The 18,446-nt window shown below is 40.9% G+C and overlaps 2 protein-coding genes and 1 long non-coding RNA gene across 3 annotated transcripts in view; 2 read left to right on the top strand and 1 right to left on the bottom strand.

Annotated features, from left to right (window-relative positions):
- Window positions 1–433: 433 nt before the first annotated feature.
- Window positions 434–3,127, top strand: fam187a (family with sequence similarity 187 member A). Its single transcript, XM_088289497.1, has 5 exons — window positions 434–637; window positions 776–1,053; window positions 1,351–1,707; window positions 2,288–2,514; window positions 2,864–3,127. The coding sequence occupies exons 1-5, from the start codon at window positions 461–463 to the stop codon at window positions 3,079–3,081; spliced, it is 1,257 nt and encodes a 418-aa protein (XP_088145623.1). The 5' UTR covers window positions 434–460; the 3' UTR covers window positions 3,082–3,127.
- Window positions 2,278–15,837, bottom strand: LOC148339904 (uncharacterized). Its single transcript, XR_015842447.1, has 4 exons — window positions 15,720–15,837; window positions 14,128–14,173; window positions 13,529–13,635; window positions 2,278–3,057 (listed from the first exon to the last, which is right to left on the bottom strand). It is a non-coding gene; the product is annotated as an uncharacterized LOC148339904 (long non-coding RNA).
- The window catches only part of LOC148339903 (regulator of G protein signaling 17-like), a 33,482-nt gene continuing 30,592 nt past the window's right edge, over window positions 15,557–18,446 (top strand). The window contains exon 1 of the mRNA XM_088289496.1: window positions 15,557–15,807. The gene's annotated coding sequence lies outside the window, so the exon portion shown is untranslated. The remainder of the gene's footprint in view (window positions 15,808–18,446) is intronic.

Below are 18,446 nucleotides of genomic sequence, written 5' to 3'. Positions count from 1 at the left end.
ACCTGAGGCAGAGGGCAGGTGCGTAGCGATGGAGGAGCTCAGAGAGGTACGCTGGAGCGAGGCCATTTAAAGCTTTGTAGACGAACAGACGTATCTTAAAGCGAACTCTAAAGTGCACTTGGAGCCAGTGACAAGAGGTCAAGATTAGGGTTATGTGGTCCATTTCTTCATTCTCATAAGAGCGCCGTCGTCAAGTACCTGAGTCGCATTCCAGGGAAGCCTAGTTATGGAATGTAGAAATAGTTACACGAAAATAAGTGGGCATCTCTTTCAAACAAAAACATGTTCAAATATTTATAAACTAGTCTCAACTCTCAACAACAAATAGTACAGAGAATGAGTCCCTCATGACATTTCTGACTTGACTGTTTTAGATGATGTTAAATTTGAGACACCACTCACACGGAAAGGTCTTGGTTCCTAATAAGGAATCCTGACCCTCTCCAAGAGAGGCCTGTGCATGACTCCGCTCTTCATCCTCCTACTCCTCTTCTCCGAGGCGTGGAGCTACGATGCTCCCAAAGACAAGCAGGATGTGTTTGCAAAAAAAGCCTGTCCAGCGTTTCTGATCTTCTTCAACACCGCCTACCAGGCGGGGGCAACAGTGGAGCTGCCCTGCCACTGCAAACCCGAAGCGGTGAGTCCATTCGCAGTGACCATTCATCAAATGTGTTTAATGAATGTTCCTGTGACTGTTTGTTAAGTGTACATGGAATGATTTATGTGATATTTAACGCTCTTTCCTGCCATACAATTGGACCATTGATTGTTTCAGGTCCAATCGGTGGTGTGGTTCTTCAGGAAACACCAGTCCAACTCAGAAGAGACCAGAGCCCTGACCGATTACGATGGGAACAAGCTGTTGGATTCCACTGAGTTTCTCCACAGCGGCGACCTGCGGAGTCGCTTCTCAATTCGTCTCTTCAGCCTGCTGATCTTTCGAACGGCTGAGGACGACTCAGGTGTCTATATCTGCGGGTCGGCCGAGGGAGACTACTTCTACGCGTACGATTTAGACATCCAAGAGGTGCAGGAGCTCAGCTTCATGTCAAGGTAAGGCCTGCTATCATCAGCTGCTTACATTTACTTGTAATTATGAATTATGACGTCTGGGCTCAGATCTGTTCATTTCTTAATTTACCAGATGGAATGGATTAAAGTTGGAGTTGTAGAGTTTTTCTTGATGACTGGATTTTTACCTGACTAAATGAACCAAGCTAAAGTTGAAAAAAAAATAGAATTTGCCAAGCATGTTATAGCCCAAAAACTATTTGGATATGTAAATGACCTAAATTCCCAGTGGGGCGAGATACACCGTCAATGATTCAAGTTCTCCTTCGTTGCTTCCAGGCTGACTTCTGAAAGTAAGAGCATCCCGGTGAAAGACATAAGAGGGCAAAGATCTGGTGAGATCTACCAAGTTTTCACAGCTTTCCGTCCATGGTCACGGTGTGATCGCTGCGGCAAGCAGGGCGAGCAGGTTCGAGTGGGGCTCTGCTACATCCGCTCCCGTTTCCTGCACGTCCGTTACACGCGGCTCAACCGAACCGTGACGTCCTGCGGCTCAGGGGCGTTGCCTCAGACATTCAGCTACCTGAAGGAAAACAGAGCTGGAGCCAGAATGGAAGCCAGAAACTGTAATGTGACCTGTCCAAGTGATGTGCCTCCTACTTCCAAACAGGATAAAATGACTTTTGTGGGTAACAGGTGAGCATGCCTGATTCAACAGAGCGGGCGGGTGCAAGGATTGAATGTATTTTACTTTTTCTTTTTTTTTTCCATTGCGGTACAATTTTGCAAGTCAATTACTTCATTTTCTAATTTTGAGGAGCATTTTTATTGTGGGTTAATCCCAGGGTTCAATTGAACTTTTTGTATTAATGGGGTCATATATATATATATATATATATATATATATATATATATATATATATATATATATATATACATATATATATATATATATATCCACACATATATATATATATATATATATATGTATTATAGCTATATGTATATGTATACATATATATGTATATATATATATATATATATATATATATAATTAATATATATATATGAATAATATAATTAATATATATATATGAATATATATATATATATATATATATATATATATATATATATAGATATACATATATATATATATAGAATTTATATATTAATTTTTTTTTAATTCATTTTATTTATTTATTTTATTTTTTTTACACACACAGTAGCTATTTGCACTCACACTATTGCAGTTTGTCCTCTCTCTGTGTTGCAGTTCACAGACGATGCAGGTTTCTTACCTTAACCACCCAGCAAACCAAATTCTGACCCTCGGCTGCCCAGGGGCCCGGCCATACATTCCAGTGGCGTGGGACAAAGGATCTGAGCCCATTTATCGTTCACAGAGTTGGGTAGATCGGAATGCAGGAGTCCCGTCCCCGAGGATTCGTATTGATGCTGGACATCATCTGATCTTCACACCTGCTCAACTTGACGATTCGGGTATGGACTATATTTGGAAGCTCTCAGACTTGACTGAATGTTTTGGCGGACTAAGGGTTAGCATGTCTTGCCTCATAGTTCTAAGATTCAGTTTTCCGCAATGCTGTGTGTGGGCTTCGTGCTCTCACAGTGCTTTCTGTGAGGTTTCTTCAAGCACTCTGGCTTCATCCCCACAGCCTCCCAAAAATACATGTTAGGTTGCCGATAGGTCTGAATGTGAGTGTGATTTTTTTTTTTTGTCTAAATGTGCTCTGCGACCAGTCAAAGGGATACCCCGAAGTGAGCTGGGATGATTGGTTGAAAACGATAGTTTTTGTTTGCTTTGCTTTACAGACTTTTTACTTTTCAGGTGTCTACTACTGCTGGCTGAGGGGACGCCGTGTGGCTGAGATAAACCTGTTGGTCTACCCCCATTTTGGGCGGGGCATGTCCAACGCATCCCATCCAGACTTGCCCTTGGCTTTGAAGATGGTTTTAAAATCATATGCCGCCATGACGGCATTGTTTTGCCTCCTGATCTTGCTTCGAGTCTGCATTAGACACCTGCGGAGGGACACATTGAGGTGAAACAATTAAAACTGAGTTTTTGAAGACATTACTCAAGGAGAAGGTCAAGTCTCCTTCGCTCCAAAGACCACACACAGTAAGAGCACGAAACATAAACATACAACAAATAATTTCTAATTATGCATCTTTGTTGAGACCCGTGCAAGTCGTGTGGAGAGAAATAGGTATCCTTAAGGTTTTAACAATACTGCTGGTCTTAATTATACTGTTATCCATCGCTTATTTTAACAATATTCTTATTGCTACTTTTTTTCTTTCTAGAAAAAAAACAATTGAATTTACATGTATTGGACCTACAATGACAATAATGTAAAGTAAATAATTAAAAATGATAAAACACATGAAAAACACGATCAAGTGTAAAGGAAACCTGGTGTAGGAGTAACAAGGGTGCAACATCCTTGTTGGGCTAAAAAAAGCAATTCTGCGAGGTGATGCACGTTTTCCATATCATTGTTCAGCTTGCTTGTTTTAGTCTCAAAATCTTTGAGTCTGTTCTGTCCTTGTAATCTTCTCATTCCAGATCCTGTCCATCCTCGCCACTCACAGAGAATCTCAATCCGTTTTAAACTAAACCGCTTCCAGCTCTATCTCTTGTCTTCTCATCATTGCTACCGTCTCCGAAGTATCAAATTTGGCTCAGTGCTGTCCTTTAACCTTTCCTCAATTCTTCCTTTACTCTCTTCTTCACCTTTCCTCCACATTCAACATTGCTTTGAACAGTTGATCCCAAGTGTTGGAATCCAATTCCTTCCCCACCTCGAGTTCTTTTAACCTTTACCACTCCAAAGCTCTCGCTTTTATTTACACAGGTACTGTCTGGTTGCAACTAACCTTCATTCCTTGTCAATCCAATGCATACCTACGCCTCTCTAGCTTCTCTTCACCTGCTCCCTACTCTCACTGCAGATTACAATGTCAACTGCATATGTCATAGTCTAGAAGACTCCTGCCTGCCCTTAAACGTCACTGTCAATTTGTCATCATATAAAACAAGAATGGGCTCAAGGTCGATCCCTGATGTATTCCACCCTTCACCTTAAGTCTTCTGCTATTCCAGTGGGTACAGTTCACCGCTGTCTTACTTATTTTAACATATTTCTGTCAATCCAGTTCTTCATACAGTACCACAGCTCCTCTCTACGCATCCTAAAATAAACTTTTTTTTAAATCCACGGACACAATCCAGCTCCTTCTGACCTTCCCTGTACTCCATCATCATTCTCAAGCATTAATCGGATGATCAAAAAATCCCCACATTTTGTCTCAGCCTGGCCACTACTACTCTACAGACGCTTCAATTTAATCTCTCTATCGTTCGGTTCAACTCTGGACATCACACTCATTCGTTGAAAATTGGCACCAAACACTTCTCCACTTCTCGGGTATCATCTCTTTCTCTGAGACCTGTTGAACAATGTTGATAAAAAATTTTTTTAAAAATCCATTACTTCGCTTCTAGGCACTTCCATACCGCCACAGTATTTCATCACAAGCAACAGCCTTTCCACTCTTCAGATTGTTCAATTTTCCTGACCTCATCCTATCTAATCTGGCCTACTTCCTGTTTCTCGGTTTCATCTTCTGCCCTGCGAGCTGCTCAATGCAACAATGCTCTTTTCTCAACGTCCACCATTTGATCATCTGCTTTACCTTCACTATTACTTTTTCTCACCGCCATATCTTACACAATGCCATCCGATGCCTATCTGGGCTCTCTGCTGCAACTCCTCACAGTCTCAAATTGCAACTCCAGTGAATATCCCTGGCCCCAATTGAAACTGTATGGAATTCAAATTTATGTATGCCTCACCATTTATGCAGGCTTAGGGAAGGCATGAGAAATAAACGTACTTGTGACTCCCAAGTGGCCACTTTTAATATCAAAATTACAAAAACAATTTCTTTGTTTTAATGTGAGACTAAACCTCAAAAACTGTGCGACCAGATTGGCTTCATCGACTCTGTTACTGCGTAAACTGCCTGAGAGCTTTAAGTTACCTCTCTCTCCTAAACCGGCTAGAGTTTCCCCTCTTTCTTTGGTTTGAGTTACCTCCCTTGTTGAACCAGAAAATTGAGTTTCCCTCATTTGAGGGTTAGCTGTCACTGAGTTTTCACTAAACCTGCTTTGTGAAACGGAGACCTGGTTGGTTCATTGTTCTGTGTTTCTGTGTCCAATTCAAGTTGCTGTTGTTCAGGTCAAGTTCTTTTTCCTCATGTTTTTTTAGTTTCTTTGATCCTTCTTGTTTTGGACTTAAGTATGTTTGATTATCCTGGTACCTTGTTTGCCATTTTGTTTTGTTTTTTTATTAAATGATTCTAAACTGCACTCCTGTTTTTTCTCCCCTGCTTTTGAGTCCTCCCTCTCATCAAATCCAGCCACATACAATGCTATTAAATGCAACAGTAAGACAAGACTGGAAACAGAACATTAATCAAGTTACAACTAAACAGATCATTTAGGATACAGTAGTTGTACAAAACAGATCTTTTCAAATTAACGGCGCATCTATTTGTTTGCCCACAAAAAAATGTTAAATAGTTTAGTTGAGTCTGATTGTCGTTTTTTTTCCTCACAGAGTCCTTGACCCTAACCTTTCGGACCAGCTTCTCATTTTTGCTAAAATAGCTCCACACTTTTGTACGGCAGTATGATGCATTGCGACAAATTTTAGAACTAAGCCGCTGCGTGTCGTATCCTCCAACTTCTATGATGAATGAAGTTCTTGTTAGCACGCAGTTGTCTGCACATTATTGGACATAACATTTTGGCAAAGAACATGGAGCTTCATTTCATGCCGCTGTCCTCGCTCCCGTGGTCCCGCTGGTATGAATATTTTAAGACGAGCGACTGTTGGAATAGCCGAAGCTCGCGATTTTAACCACTATTCTCACCCATGATGTCTTATTTTTGTTCTCGGACCCACGCAGAGGAGAAGCCTGTCAGCCTGTTGGCCAAACATTTTGCTGCTCCACCGAGCGGAATCGTTTAATAGCATTTGAAGCCCAAAGCCATCTGGGATAGCTTCCAGCTCAAAAATTTACCTAAATTTGTCTACTATTAGAATGAAATATCTCTTCGTCTTAAATGCAGCTTTGTCCAAGTGTGAAAGGAAGAACAAAACACAGGCAGCCCGGGGGTGTGCACACTCACTGAATTCAACATGCAGGGAACGCTCCCAACTTGGCCGAAGAACGCAATTACAGAGGTTTCCCTGCGGAGCCTTCAGACAGAATTAAGGCAGCTTGCATTGTTGGACTTTCGAAGCATGACCTTTTCATGCCCAATTTCACAAAGAATTCAGTTCAGGTCACTTTTTCCTACTTTTCACGGGCATCTGCATAAATATTGCTGAATCAGTATGCTTTATGCTTAAGGTTATTCCTAAATTTCTGAATTAATGTATTTGTTGTTCTTAATTGTTTTCATGAATTAAAATGATAGAAGTTAATATGTCAATGTCACCTATTTTCGGGCAGTAGGCGGGGTACACCCTGAACTGGTAGCCAGCCAGTCGCAGGGCTCACGTAGACGAACAAACATGTGTGCTCACATTTATACCTAGGGGCAATTTAGAGTGTCCACTCAAACTGCCATCCATGTTTTGGGATGTGGGAGTTAACTCAAGCAGCCATGGGGAGAACATGCAAACTCTACACAGGAAGGCCGGAGCTGGAATTGAACTCACGACCTCTGCACTGTGAGGCCACCGTGCTCACCAGTCGGCCAACGTGCCACCGGCTTTCTAATATATTTCTTTGCATCCAAATTTGTCACCCCTGTTTGTTGTATTTGTATGTTCTGAGTTACTAAATAATAATTATAAAAAAAAATAATAATAAAGTGCATTTACTGCTACTTTTGTGAGGATCATCCTTCGGTGTCCTGGATGCCTATCGAAGACATCACGTCAATGTTTTGTTGCTTTTGGGAATCAGAAAAAAAAAAACACAGAAGCAATGAAATATATTTGAGAAATATGTGATTAAAGCGTGAGATCATCAACGGGTGCACAGCCACCAAAGGACCCCGAACACATCTAGCAAGCTGATCACATCTAGTACCGACACTGGTCCTCGCAGAAGGAAAAAAATCAAATAAAATTGTAGTTGTCGTAGGTCACGAAGCTAATTGTCTTGGTTGCATTTCGCTCATATTAAACACAGAAGATCGCGAATTTCATTCGAGCTACAGCATAAGAGGAGCTTGGGAGTGCAAAAACGATTTTTTTTTTTCGATTCCTGAATATTCAGGGCTAATTACCAAATCCAGCCTGGTCGTCGCCATGGTGATGTACTGCATAATAACTGTTTATTTTCTTCTGCTTCCTTACAATTTACATGTAAATACAGAGTAGCGATGAGTAATAGAGCATGCTCGCTCATTGATGATGCTCCTGCTCTTTGAGTGAGAATTGTGCTTAAGTTGAGGTGGTTAAGATGCGCGCAGCTTGTTCATTGTGTATAAAAGCCGGTTATTTGCTAATTCCGTGTGAGTCCACTGCGTGCGTGTGGTCAAGTGTCTCCTTTGAATCCATATTAGCACACGAGCCAATTTAACAGTATTGATTCGAGAAATGCCCTGACACACTGAAAAATATTCTCAAATCTGTTAGACACACAAAAAACCATGGTGGACATGTTGATTGGTTGCAGGTTATCCGTGTATTTTAACATTCAGGTGCAGTCCGGTCTTTGCAGAAGCCATTAATTCAGTGCTGCTTGTTCTTAAGAAAGATTTGTGATCCAGTCTTTTATCTCATCTCACTGGTACTTTGCATACTCCTCAGCATGATTTGTTGAGTAATGACGCAGCTTTCTCAGTGCATTCAAGATATGTCGGGGTGCCTCTGTGTTCAGCAAAAAGTAACAATCCTTCTGTTATTCTTGATTTTAGCTGTTCTCGTCGCCAACCTTTATCTTCACGACAGGTTTTGAAAAAAGACATGACTGGGACTGACAGGATATATTTTCCGTGCACGGTGGCCGAATGGTTAGCACGATGGCCTCACAGTGAGAGACAGCATCGGGCGTGGGTTCAGTTTCGGCTCCGGCCATCCTGTGTGGAGTTTGCATGTTCTCCCCGTGCCTGCGTGGGTTTCCTCCGGGTACTCCGGTTTCCTCCCACATTCTAAAAACATGCATGGCAGGCCGATTACAGGGACAACGGATGCAAATTAGCCATTGGCTATAATCTGGCATATTTACAGGAAACTGTTTGATTCATATGCACTGTCCCTGTATACTTTCAAAAATAAAAACAAATACAAATGCATGGAATACTTTGTGTCCCTTCAGAATTCATGTTGGCAAATGGCTCCTGCGCCATGAGTTTGAGATCTCCGTTGTAGAGGATTTGCGGCTCGATCCTTGGTGGTCACAGCGGTTAGTGAGGGAGAGAGTGCCTTGAAACATAAGAGAACCACAAAGTCATGGTACCTAAAGCTATCAGAAGACAAATTGGCGTGTGTCCAGCCCCAGAAACACGCAATGATTCCAGGTGCATCACTGAAGTGGTGTCCAGATTCGGGCTGAATGATTCATTTGCAGAGCTCGGCACTTGACCCTCAGTCCCCTGCCCTCCGGCCACGATCTCTGGACCGTTCCAGCCTCGACCCACTGGCCTTATTCATAAAAATTGTCTACCCCGACCCACGGACAGCCCAGCTCAGGTATTTGTAATATAATCGTGATATGTTAAAACGTGTTTGTTTCTTACAAGGGCTGCAAATTGACTTTGGGGGCTTTGTTTATTCAGTACTGTGAGTTTTTACCTTTTTTTTTTTAATGTATATATTTATTAGATCCATCCTGCCTTACCTCCCTGCTTCACTGCATTTGGGTCCACCTTTTCCCACAGTCACCACAAAATCTTTGCCAAATCTCAGATATTACCTGCGTTTATGCTTGACAAAGCGTTCCAAAGCAGATTAAAAAAAAGCCCCCACCTCATCCAAAAAGCAAAATCCATGCAATTGTCTTTTGATACTTGCTTGAGTTAAGTCTAGTCAGGCATGATGGCCATTCAAACTTAACTCATACATTTTACAGCACTGTTTTCCAACCTGCATTGAGCTAAGGCACATATTTCACCTTGGAAAATTTTCACCTGAGTATTAAATGGCAATTACAATTATCTGTTATCTGGGCCGAAATAATTGTTATGGTTGCAGGTCAATGTTTTAAGTAATTTTTTGTTCAATTTTGTGCAATGGCGGCTCGGCGGCTGACTGGTTAGCAGGATGGCAAGCTCTGCTCCGATCATTGTTGTGCTGTCGTTCAATCCAATGGTTTTTGATGGCCTTATTCCGTTCGGGCATGACTTTATCTATCAGGCCGCAGTCATCACTTGCATCCATCTGTCCATCGTTCCCTTCCATCCACACACTCTTACATATCTGATTACTCATTTTCTGTCTGAATGAAACCGTGCCCTGTTTATTATTCTCCAAAGCTGACTGCCTGTTTTCGCCTCGCTTACGCGCACGCACATGCAAACAGAATGGAATTACCCGTGCTAATGACCAAACCCGACTAAGCCAATGAGCGCCGACTAATGTGTGTCGAACGATGCGGTGTCACATCTATGGCGCGGTGATTAAGTGTGTTGTTGCGTGGGCGGGCTAATGTCACGGCCATGTTTAAATTCAGCCTGCGTCACGCTGCAGCAAGGTCATTTGCACCAAGGTTGCCAGACACCCTTTCTCACTCTTTGCAAAGGGGGAATGCGAATCTATAAATCTTAATGCTATACACACAGAGGCCACTTCCTTCGGTACAACTTAATGACATCCAATTCAAGAGCTGTTTTTATTGTAGGATTGAAGGATTTAAGTATACTTGCTTTACAAAGAAAATAATTCTCAGTGATGATTGACAGTGTTGGATTTGGCATATTTGTCACACATGATTTGATATGATTTGACTTGAGCAAGACCGTTATACTGCTGTGACCTTTCTCCTTGCTGTATGAATTTAACAACAACATAATGTGTTGTAAAAAAATCCTTAACTTGGAATTTTTTTCAAATTACGAGTCATGACTTGGTCAATTTTATTTAGTTTGTGCTGTGAGCCGAAATTTGACATGCAAACGAATGTCTGATGTGCCGTCGCTCTCGTGTCGTGAATTCCAAGCTTGTACACAACTACATTGACGAATTGAGCCCTGTAGATTGCAGCAGTACAGCGCTTTGAATTTTTGGAATGGACAACAGATTATGAGGGACATAATGGCCACGTTTGAGCACATCGTACTTGAGCAGGTTATGTGTATTTATAGTCTAAACGGAATGTTTTGCTGCAGTTAGTAGAAAGTGTGTGTGTGTGTTGGAGGGTTTGGGGGTCAAGTGTATTCTTGCCTGGGCAAATCCATTTTGTTACCCCTTTTGTTAATTTGGTTGCAAGATTCTACTGCATCGTACTGAAAACTGATATTTTAGTAACCTTATTTAGCCTCATGACAGCATGCAAACAGTCAGCACAACTAAGTTTTTGTTCGTGTCCCAGCATGATTCCATGAATAACCACTTAACTGATTTCTGCAAAACTTTGAAGAAGTGAGCATCATGGGCCAGCCTAGAATCTAGATAAGTTTTGTGGCATATCAGAAAAAAAATCGGTTTAGCTGTTTCTTCAAACTACAAATATCAATTCCTCCAGAGGCAATGCTGAGAGGTGATGTTACCAAGGGTAAATGTCAAGGAAATTAGTTGAGGTTCAAAATGTGTGATAATAAATCCAGCTTTCAATATGCATTTGATGTTCTGAAGCAAAGCATGGACTAAGTTGATCTCACTAAAAGAAGAATGGAATACAGGATTTTTTTTTGTGAAGCGACTCACCTACAACATTTTTATGCTGTTCTTGTTTGCTCTTTCTCAAGATGCTCATCGACTGTTTCAAGATTCTCCCATGACCCTTCAAAGACCAACAGCTGCATGTTTTGATGTGGTTGTACCACAGTTCTCATCATTGTTTAAAGTTTTCTCCTCAACATTCTTACCACTGTCCCCCAAAAAATGCAAACGACCAATCATGGCTCAGCTTCAGAAAACATGTGTTTTCATTACCTGAGCACTGAGCAACTGTGATGTCATTTTCAGTCGACAGAAGTGACAAAATGGCCGCCCACTGATGGCTAAAAACGCTGGATTTTGCATCTTAACTCATATCCCACAAACGTAATATTAATCAAAATGTTTAGACTTTTTTGGTCTTGACTCTAAAGGGTTAACTCCCTCGTATGATAGTTAAAAATATTAAAATGTTGCTGAACATGTAGTGTGACAGTTTGATCCTGGAACAAATTAATTCCAATTCCAATTCTTAATTTAATTAAATCATACACAGTACATTCCTGTTGATAACAACATATGGGAGCTAAATCAACTCTCAAGTCAAGATTTTCCCAAATTTGGAGCTCACACAGACGTTGCCAAGTCCGTCGCGCTCTTGCCATCCCACTGAGCGCGATACCAAGAAACAGGCCTGCTGAGCACAAGAGGACACTCGCTGACATACGGGACTCCATTATTGGCGAGATGAATGCCGTGATGACATGACCTCATGGCTCCTGGCCATGTGCTCAGCCCGGCGGTGTCCAATGATATCATCACCGCCACTACAGGTGGCGACCGGCCTTCTTCTGTCCGCACACAAAGACATACTGTAGTTTTTTTTTTAGTTTTTTTTATAATTACTCTGCAGGTCAAAAGTTAGCAAACACCTTCAAATTCAAACGATCTCAAATGCATTAAGAGATCAGGAGTTTCAAGTCAGGGACTATTAAATAATCCACAGCTGTGAACTGAAAGTCCAGGTCATAATGCATAAATATTGCCAAAACAAAAATAGCGAGATGTGCAGGGCAGTTATCCGGGCATAACATTACCATTTTTTGTTTAGCAAATAATTCCATCAGTATTTCCTCTTAATGTTCATAATCTACAATTCAGGATTTTTTTTAAATAATAAAAAAACTATTAGAGGGTGCTTCCAAACTTTTGACTGGTACTGTAAATTCATTAACACATTACAACAATAGACAAGAGTCACAAGACAATAACGTCCTTATGATTAAAAATAAACCAAAATGCAACCACTGTTTAAAAAAAAAAAACAATCAACATTACAAAAACACGTTTAGACAAAAAAATACACAAGAATGTCAGTGCAACATCAACAACAAATTGTAATAAACAAACACCTCAATAAAGATCACGGTCCAGGGTGTCGATGTAAATATGAAAACATTTATTGAAAACCTTCCATCTTTGTCTAAAATGTTTACTGTCATTGTTCGTTTCTGCCATGAACCACTCCAAGGTTCTATATCGCCCTTATATCACCAAACTTTATGTTAAGTGAAAATCTTTTAATAGCTTTTAGTTTTGTTTGTTATAGTTTTTGTATATATTTAATATATATTTGTTGAGTGCAAGATTTAAAAAAATCACAATAAGTATGAAATGATAAGGTAAAGTAAACTAAAATTCCCAAAAGACTGCTCAACCTTCCTTCTAATGTAAGGCCAACTACAATTATAATGAGTTAGTTTCATAAACATAAAATGTAGTTTCAATTATTTTTAATTAAAAAACTTTTGGATGTTTCATTTCATTAACAAAAATTTATTTGGATTATTTCATTAGTTTTCTTAACTATAATTAATAGCCTTGGTAGAAGTCCGACACGATTTCTGTCGATATCTGCTCTATGTGTTTGTGTGTGTGCCGACCGTTTTGCTTTAAGGCCACTTTGCATCACCTTGCAGCAGAACATCACCTCCACATTACTGACCGCCAAATATGTGGCTTAACCTGCCGCAGCAGCATTTGGTGTCTGGTCATAAGCTCCATTCAGAGAGGATTTGCGTCTGCTGGGGACTTTTGGTCATTTCATTTCCTCAGCTGTAATGTTAATCCTTTCTGGATCAGCCATTTCAAACACCTCATGTGCTCACACACGCTGCGGCTGTCCACATGGAAAGGACGCATAACAAACAGGACAAATCTTTTCTCAAACTTTTGTCGGTTTTGACAATGGGTTTTGAAGTTGTGAAAGGCTGCAACACACCCGCGACCCAAGTGAGAAGTGGAGATGGATGGTTTGGAATTGCCAAAACATGTGGGACGTGTTTATAGGTTTCAGACTGGAATTAATGGGGTAAGAGTGTGGGTGATGCCTTTGAGATTCCGAGCAACAATTCAGACTGTTTTTGGTGTCTTGAACATTCTATTCAAGTGGTTAACTTCTTTTGACCAATGCTTATTGATATAAATATGTTGACTTAAATTTAATTGCTAAGCAACCAGTATTAAACAGTCTGCTGGGGCGTTTTACTACAATTTGATGATTAAAAAAGCTCATAAAATTCCCCGAAACATGATGCTACATTTTAAAAGTCAGTGCACAGAGAAAGAGATTACTAAAGACCCGAACGTACCTTTTGTGCCTCCGAGTGGTGATCGTTGGTATTGCATGACTCATTCAACAGGTTCCTGCCTGGAAAACGGGAGGCTCAGACATCACACCACCGTACAGTCCAGACAGCTGGAAAATACAAAAGCAAATGAAGTCCTCAGTCAATTTTAATGCAGTGACAACAACCCAACACAGCCAGTTGCTCCTTTATTTATGCCCTGTAACAGTGCAAGCTTTAGGTTGGGGCCATTGGCCCAACAAAGGCGTTGCAATCATAAATATTCAACTAATATAAGATTTACAATGTTTTTCAAGTACTGGGGAAGAAAATCATTCAACGGCACAGGATAATCATTCAGAGATGATTGACTTTGATCACAAAAGAGGGAAAATGCTCGATTGGATGTACAAACCTTGCGAAATGTGTGGCTGTTTTGCTCATATTTGAATAATTAAAGAATTAAATAGTTTTCAAGCGTCAGATATTCTAGGTAGTGGAAAGGAGTGATATGTGTGTGCTCATAACAGACAGAGGGAGGCCAGTGGAAGTCAAGTCCATAATGTTCTTTTCAATATTATGCTTTAAAAACTCGACCCGTTTTGATCCATTTTGTACAATACCTTAACCTGCTGTCAACTGAAAATGACATCACAGTGCCAGAGTGACCTGGAGAAAAAAACAAGAAAGTAAACGGGAAATTTCCTAACAGGGAGGCAGCAGACCAGGTTCAAACTCAGAATCTCACAAGTATGGCGTGAAAATCTCAGATTTCTTTTTTTTTTTTTTGGGGGGGGGAGGAATCACTGTTACATTGGAAGAGTGTTGATTGAGAGCAGTTTTCCAACAGGGGGCGCTAGAGCGTGATGTGACGTAGAAAGAGAAGTGTAACGTGTGTTTAGAGGATGCAATGTGAACAAACACGAAATGAGCTTTGCTTTTCTTGTTGCATCCTACCCTTCGACACATCCTCACTTTCCCTATTGGTGTGTGGCGCCCCCCATGCTCTTCATCGCTCTCTTTCGCTCTCTCTCTCTCGCTCTCTCTCTACACCTCTCTCCTGTTAAGGTGTGACAGCTTGGAAACACGGGAATCTCCGCATTTTCTCTTTTATTTATATTATACGTCCCAAGTCATTTCCCGCTGTTTTCATTATTATTATTATTATTATTAGTAGTAGTAGTAGTAGAAGTAGTAGTAGTAGTAGTAGTAGTAGTAGTAGTGCATTCTCAAATGATTCCACAACGTACATTGCTGTTTAAATATTAGTGGCTTGATGAAATAGATTCATGCACAGTTACTTATAAACAAATAATCATTGTCAGAAGTGGGCATCAGACCGTCACTAAGTTCGGGTCAGTATTTCAGGTCGACCCTAGTGGGCACAATCCATCCCTCTTTGGTGATATTCAATCGGAGTCAAGAACATAATTTCCACATTACAAGCAGGCGCTGCAAAGCAAATAAAGAAAATTTAAAGAAAGAATTTAAAGAAAAAATACATTCAAATAAAAACAACAGACAGACACACACGCACGTGCGCACATTCACTGTGTGGTGATGGGTGGAATAAAAACAATATGTGATACATGTCATTGAGGTCTGTGGGACTAAATGGTATACAACACTGTCTTTACAATTTTTTTTCCATTTCTGTGGCATGCGTGGCAGGTGTGCGGCACCTGCGTGTGACGTGACGTACTACGGGAAAGCCCGTTCGTCGATGCCGTTTGGCCCGACTCAAACCAACTGGGTGGGCCTGAAACACTGACGAGAACTCACAGACGGACTAAAACAGACAAATGCCCACCTGTTAATTTTACAGTCGCCTATGAAGTTGCGCTAACTTGGGGCCCCTCTGGTTTTAGGGACGGGACGGAACATTCTGCGCATGCGCATGTTTCATTCGCATTCGTTCTCCAGCCTTCTTGAAGGTCTCTCTCTCTCTCTATCTCTCTCTCACTCTCTATCTCTCTCTCTCTCTCTCTCTCTCTCTCTCTCTCTCTCTCTCTCTCTCTCTCTCTCTCTCTCTCTCTCTCTCTCTGTCACACACACGCATACACTGTCTCGCTTGCTCTGGCTGGGAAAAACCCGAGCCGGAGGAGAACCGGTAGGAGGAAAAGGAGGACTCATTCCTCCGGATCCGACACGGTTGCTGAGCCATTTGTAGAAATATATCAAGCGAAAGGGAAAGGATTTTTTTAAGTCCACTTGCCCTGCGGAAGAAGAGAAGAAGAAAAAGGCGGATGTGCCTCCGAACGCGCCGTGGATGCCGCCCTCCGGACCTCCTTTATGCCAAGATTGTAAGTATGTGATCGGTTGAGAGAGAGACGAGCAAGCGGTGTGGGGAGGGCAGCCAGGGAGCGAGCGGTGGGGGCCGGAACGGGCCCCGGCCGGTGAGGGGGGCGCGGTGGTTTTGGATTATAATGCTGCGGCGTGCGGCGCGTGCACGAAAAGGTCGCTTCGAAGTGATTCCTCGCCCACTTTTGCTTCCTTGATTCCTTCCGAGGAAGGCGGGAGCAATGGCGAACCAGTCAAGCCTTTGTGGACTTTCTGTGTCCTTCTTCAGGTATTGTCATTGATTGAATATGTTGATGTTGATCAAGAGAAAGGCTTCTGAAGTTGTCACGCGAGTTAAGTGTCAGTTTTGGTCAAGTTTATGCCGATATTTCAGTCAAACTAGCGTGGAGGATTTCTCAAACTTCACTTGGAATTTGTGACGTCTTTGCTGTTCATTATGACACCTGGTTCGAGCAGATATGTAAAAAAAATGACATTACTACACAGGTACAAACAATACACTACTGAGGTAGTTTCAAACGTTTTACACCATTAAGTACAATAGAAAAAAAACTAGATTCCGTCTTCAATAATATCAATTTGTTTTAGAAGGTAACGTATCTTAAAATGCCCCTTTTTATTTTCAAATAGGGATATGACCCCACCCCCGCTCCACCCCACGTCTTGGTGTGACGTCAGCAAAGGTGCTGGACAATGAGTTCTTTGTAAAATACATCTAAAATGTCCAAAAACTGCGCTCAGTTGCAGCGATGGGGAAATCGAGTCATATGACTTGATCGAGTCAGACGCGAGTTGGTATTTTTAGGACTTGCAACTTGCTTGCCAAAAGAATTATATGACTTGTCAAATCAGCTTTTTTTATATATATAGTTTTAAATCTGCATTTTTAACACAGTTTGCCTTTTTAAGTAAGAAAATGAGGTTTTTGTTCATTCGCGCCAATCTGGCAAACCAGCGTTTTGTTCATGTTTTTATTTTGCGAAAACGAGCTGTTGGCACCTGTGGTGTAAACTTAGTCTTATTGTTACACTTGTTAGCGTGAAATGGTGATGTAATCAGGAACTGTTGGAGCAACTCTTAGCATCATAAATTTGAATTATATTGTCCATGACATTGACAAAAATAGGATGGCAAAACGCATGGTTTTCACCTCACGGAAGACACAACAACAACATTTGACTTCATTCGTCATTACAAAACCCTCAGAAAGGTTACCTGACTTTAACAGTTTAGCTAGCAATCCAAACACTGCTTTGGCATCAATAAAAAAAAAAAAAAAGCTAGGTGTGGTTTGATTTGTGAAAACCAAAACCATTCGTTTTGATTGTATCGTTTCCGTTTGCGTAATCATTTAAAACTAATACCTCCCCTCCCCACCCCACCTTCTATTTAATAATGAGGCAACGTGACGTTTAGTTTGAAAGAAGCTTCTATTCACCAAAATATAAACACCAGAGACACCGATGTCACCGGTACGTTGCTAGCAGTCAATTGTGGAGAGAAAAAAATATGCGGAGACATCTGGATTCAAGGATGATCATTTTGATGAAAAACGGAGAAAAAGACAACAAGCAACGTGCAAATTTGGAACTCGAAGATGAGAGAGACAACATCTGTCTGACACATCTAAGATTGCTCTATGAAGCTATAGCTAGCTAAGTTAGCTCGACAGTTTAGCTCACCAGTCACTGGGCAAATATTTCATGTCCATTCAGCATTTTTCTGTATTTATCACCACATTAACAGCATGCCACTTGTACAGTGGGCCATAGTATAAGTGACTATCGCGACAACCTGATATATTGAAATGGAGGAAGGAATTTCAGAACACTGGATCCAGCAGGCATGAAGTTTAGTCCACTTTCAGTTTACAGGTACGTGTGTAAAAAAAAAAATCCCCTTGTTCTGCCCAGCATGGCCCAGCTGCGCCCTCTGCCAAATTGCAGAACATGCAAAATGAGGCCTCCACCGGCACGAAAATCAAGATGCGCCACTTTTTTACGCTAGACAGCAGCTATGATGTCTATGAATATAGCGCCTTACAGGATATATCCAGCTACTACAAAAGCACAAATTCTGATTTTGATTTGCCCCCCCCTTTTCATTCATAGAAAAAGCCAAAGATAATAACATCATGGATTTACTATTTTTCTCCTGACCGCAAATACATTTCAAAATATCTTTCTTTTCCTTAGAATTAATTTCCACATAAATAATCAAAATAAATGTTTTGCTTTTTTTTTTAAATCTTTTTTTTTTAAACAAATGCTTCTTGGAAAAACTGTTTCCTTTGTCAAAACACGCATTTAAACAAGATCCTTAATAAATGTGGAATGTCCAACAATTTTACACAATAAAATGAGAGCTCACACCGCATGTCTTTGCTGGGTCATGCTTATCTAAAATGAATCCCATAAAACTTCCAGATCTCTCATGCTTCTTTCTCAAGTAGAGATGTACAGGTGAGATAAAGCGACCTTGAAAAAATATTTGTGGCTTTGAAGCACACACCTCGGGTCAAATTTTTCCCTCTGGGACTGCCTTCCTCTGGGGTTCTTTATTGGCAAAACGAAAACAATGTCAAATTGATTCCTCTCACTTGACGTTTCTTAATGGGAATTAAAATCACTATTTTTTTTCA

Source organism: Idiotropiscis lumnitzeri, chromosome 3 (assembly GCF_059441095.1).
Source record: "Idiotropiscis lumnitzeri isolate Australia: NSW breed Sydney's pygmy pipehorse chromosome 3, RoL_Ilum_1.0, whole genome shotgun sequence".
Classification (NCBI taxonomy): domain Eukaryota; kingdom Metazoa; phylum Chordata; class Actinopteri; order Syngnathiformes; family Syngnathidae; genus Idiotropiscis; species Idiotropiscis lumnitzeri.
This window is presented reverse-complemented; position numbering and strand designations above follow the sequence as displayed.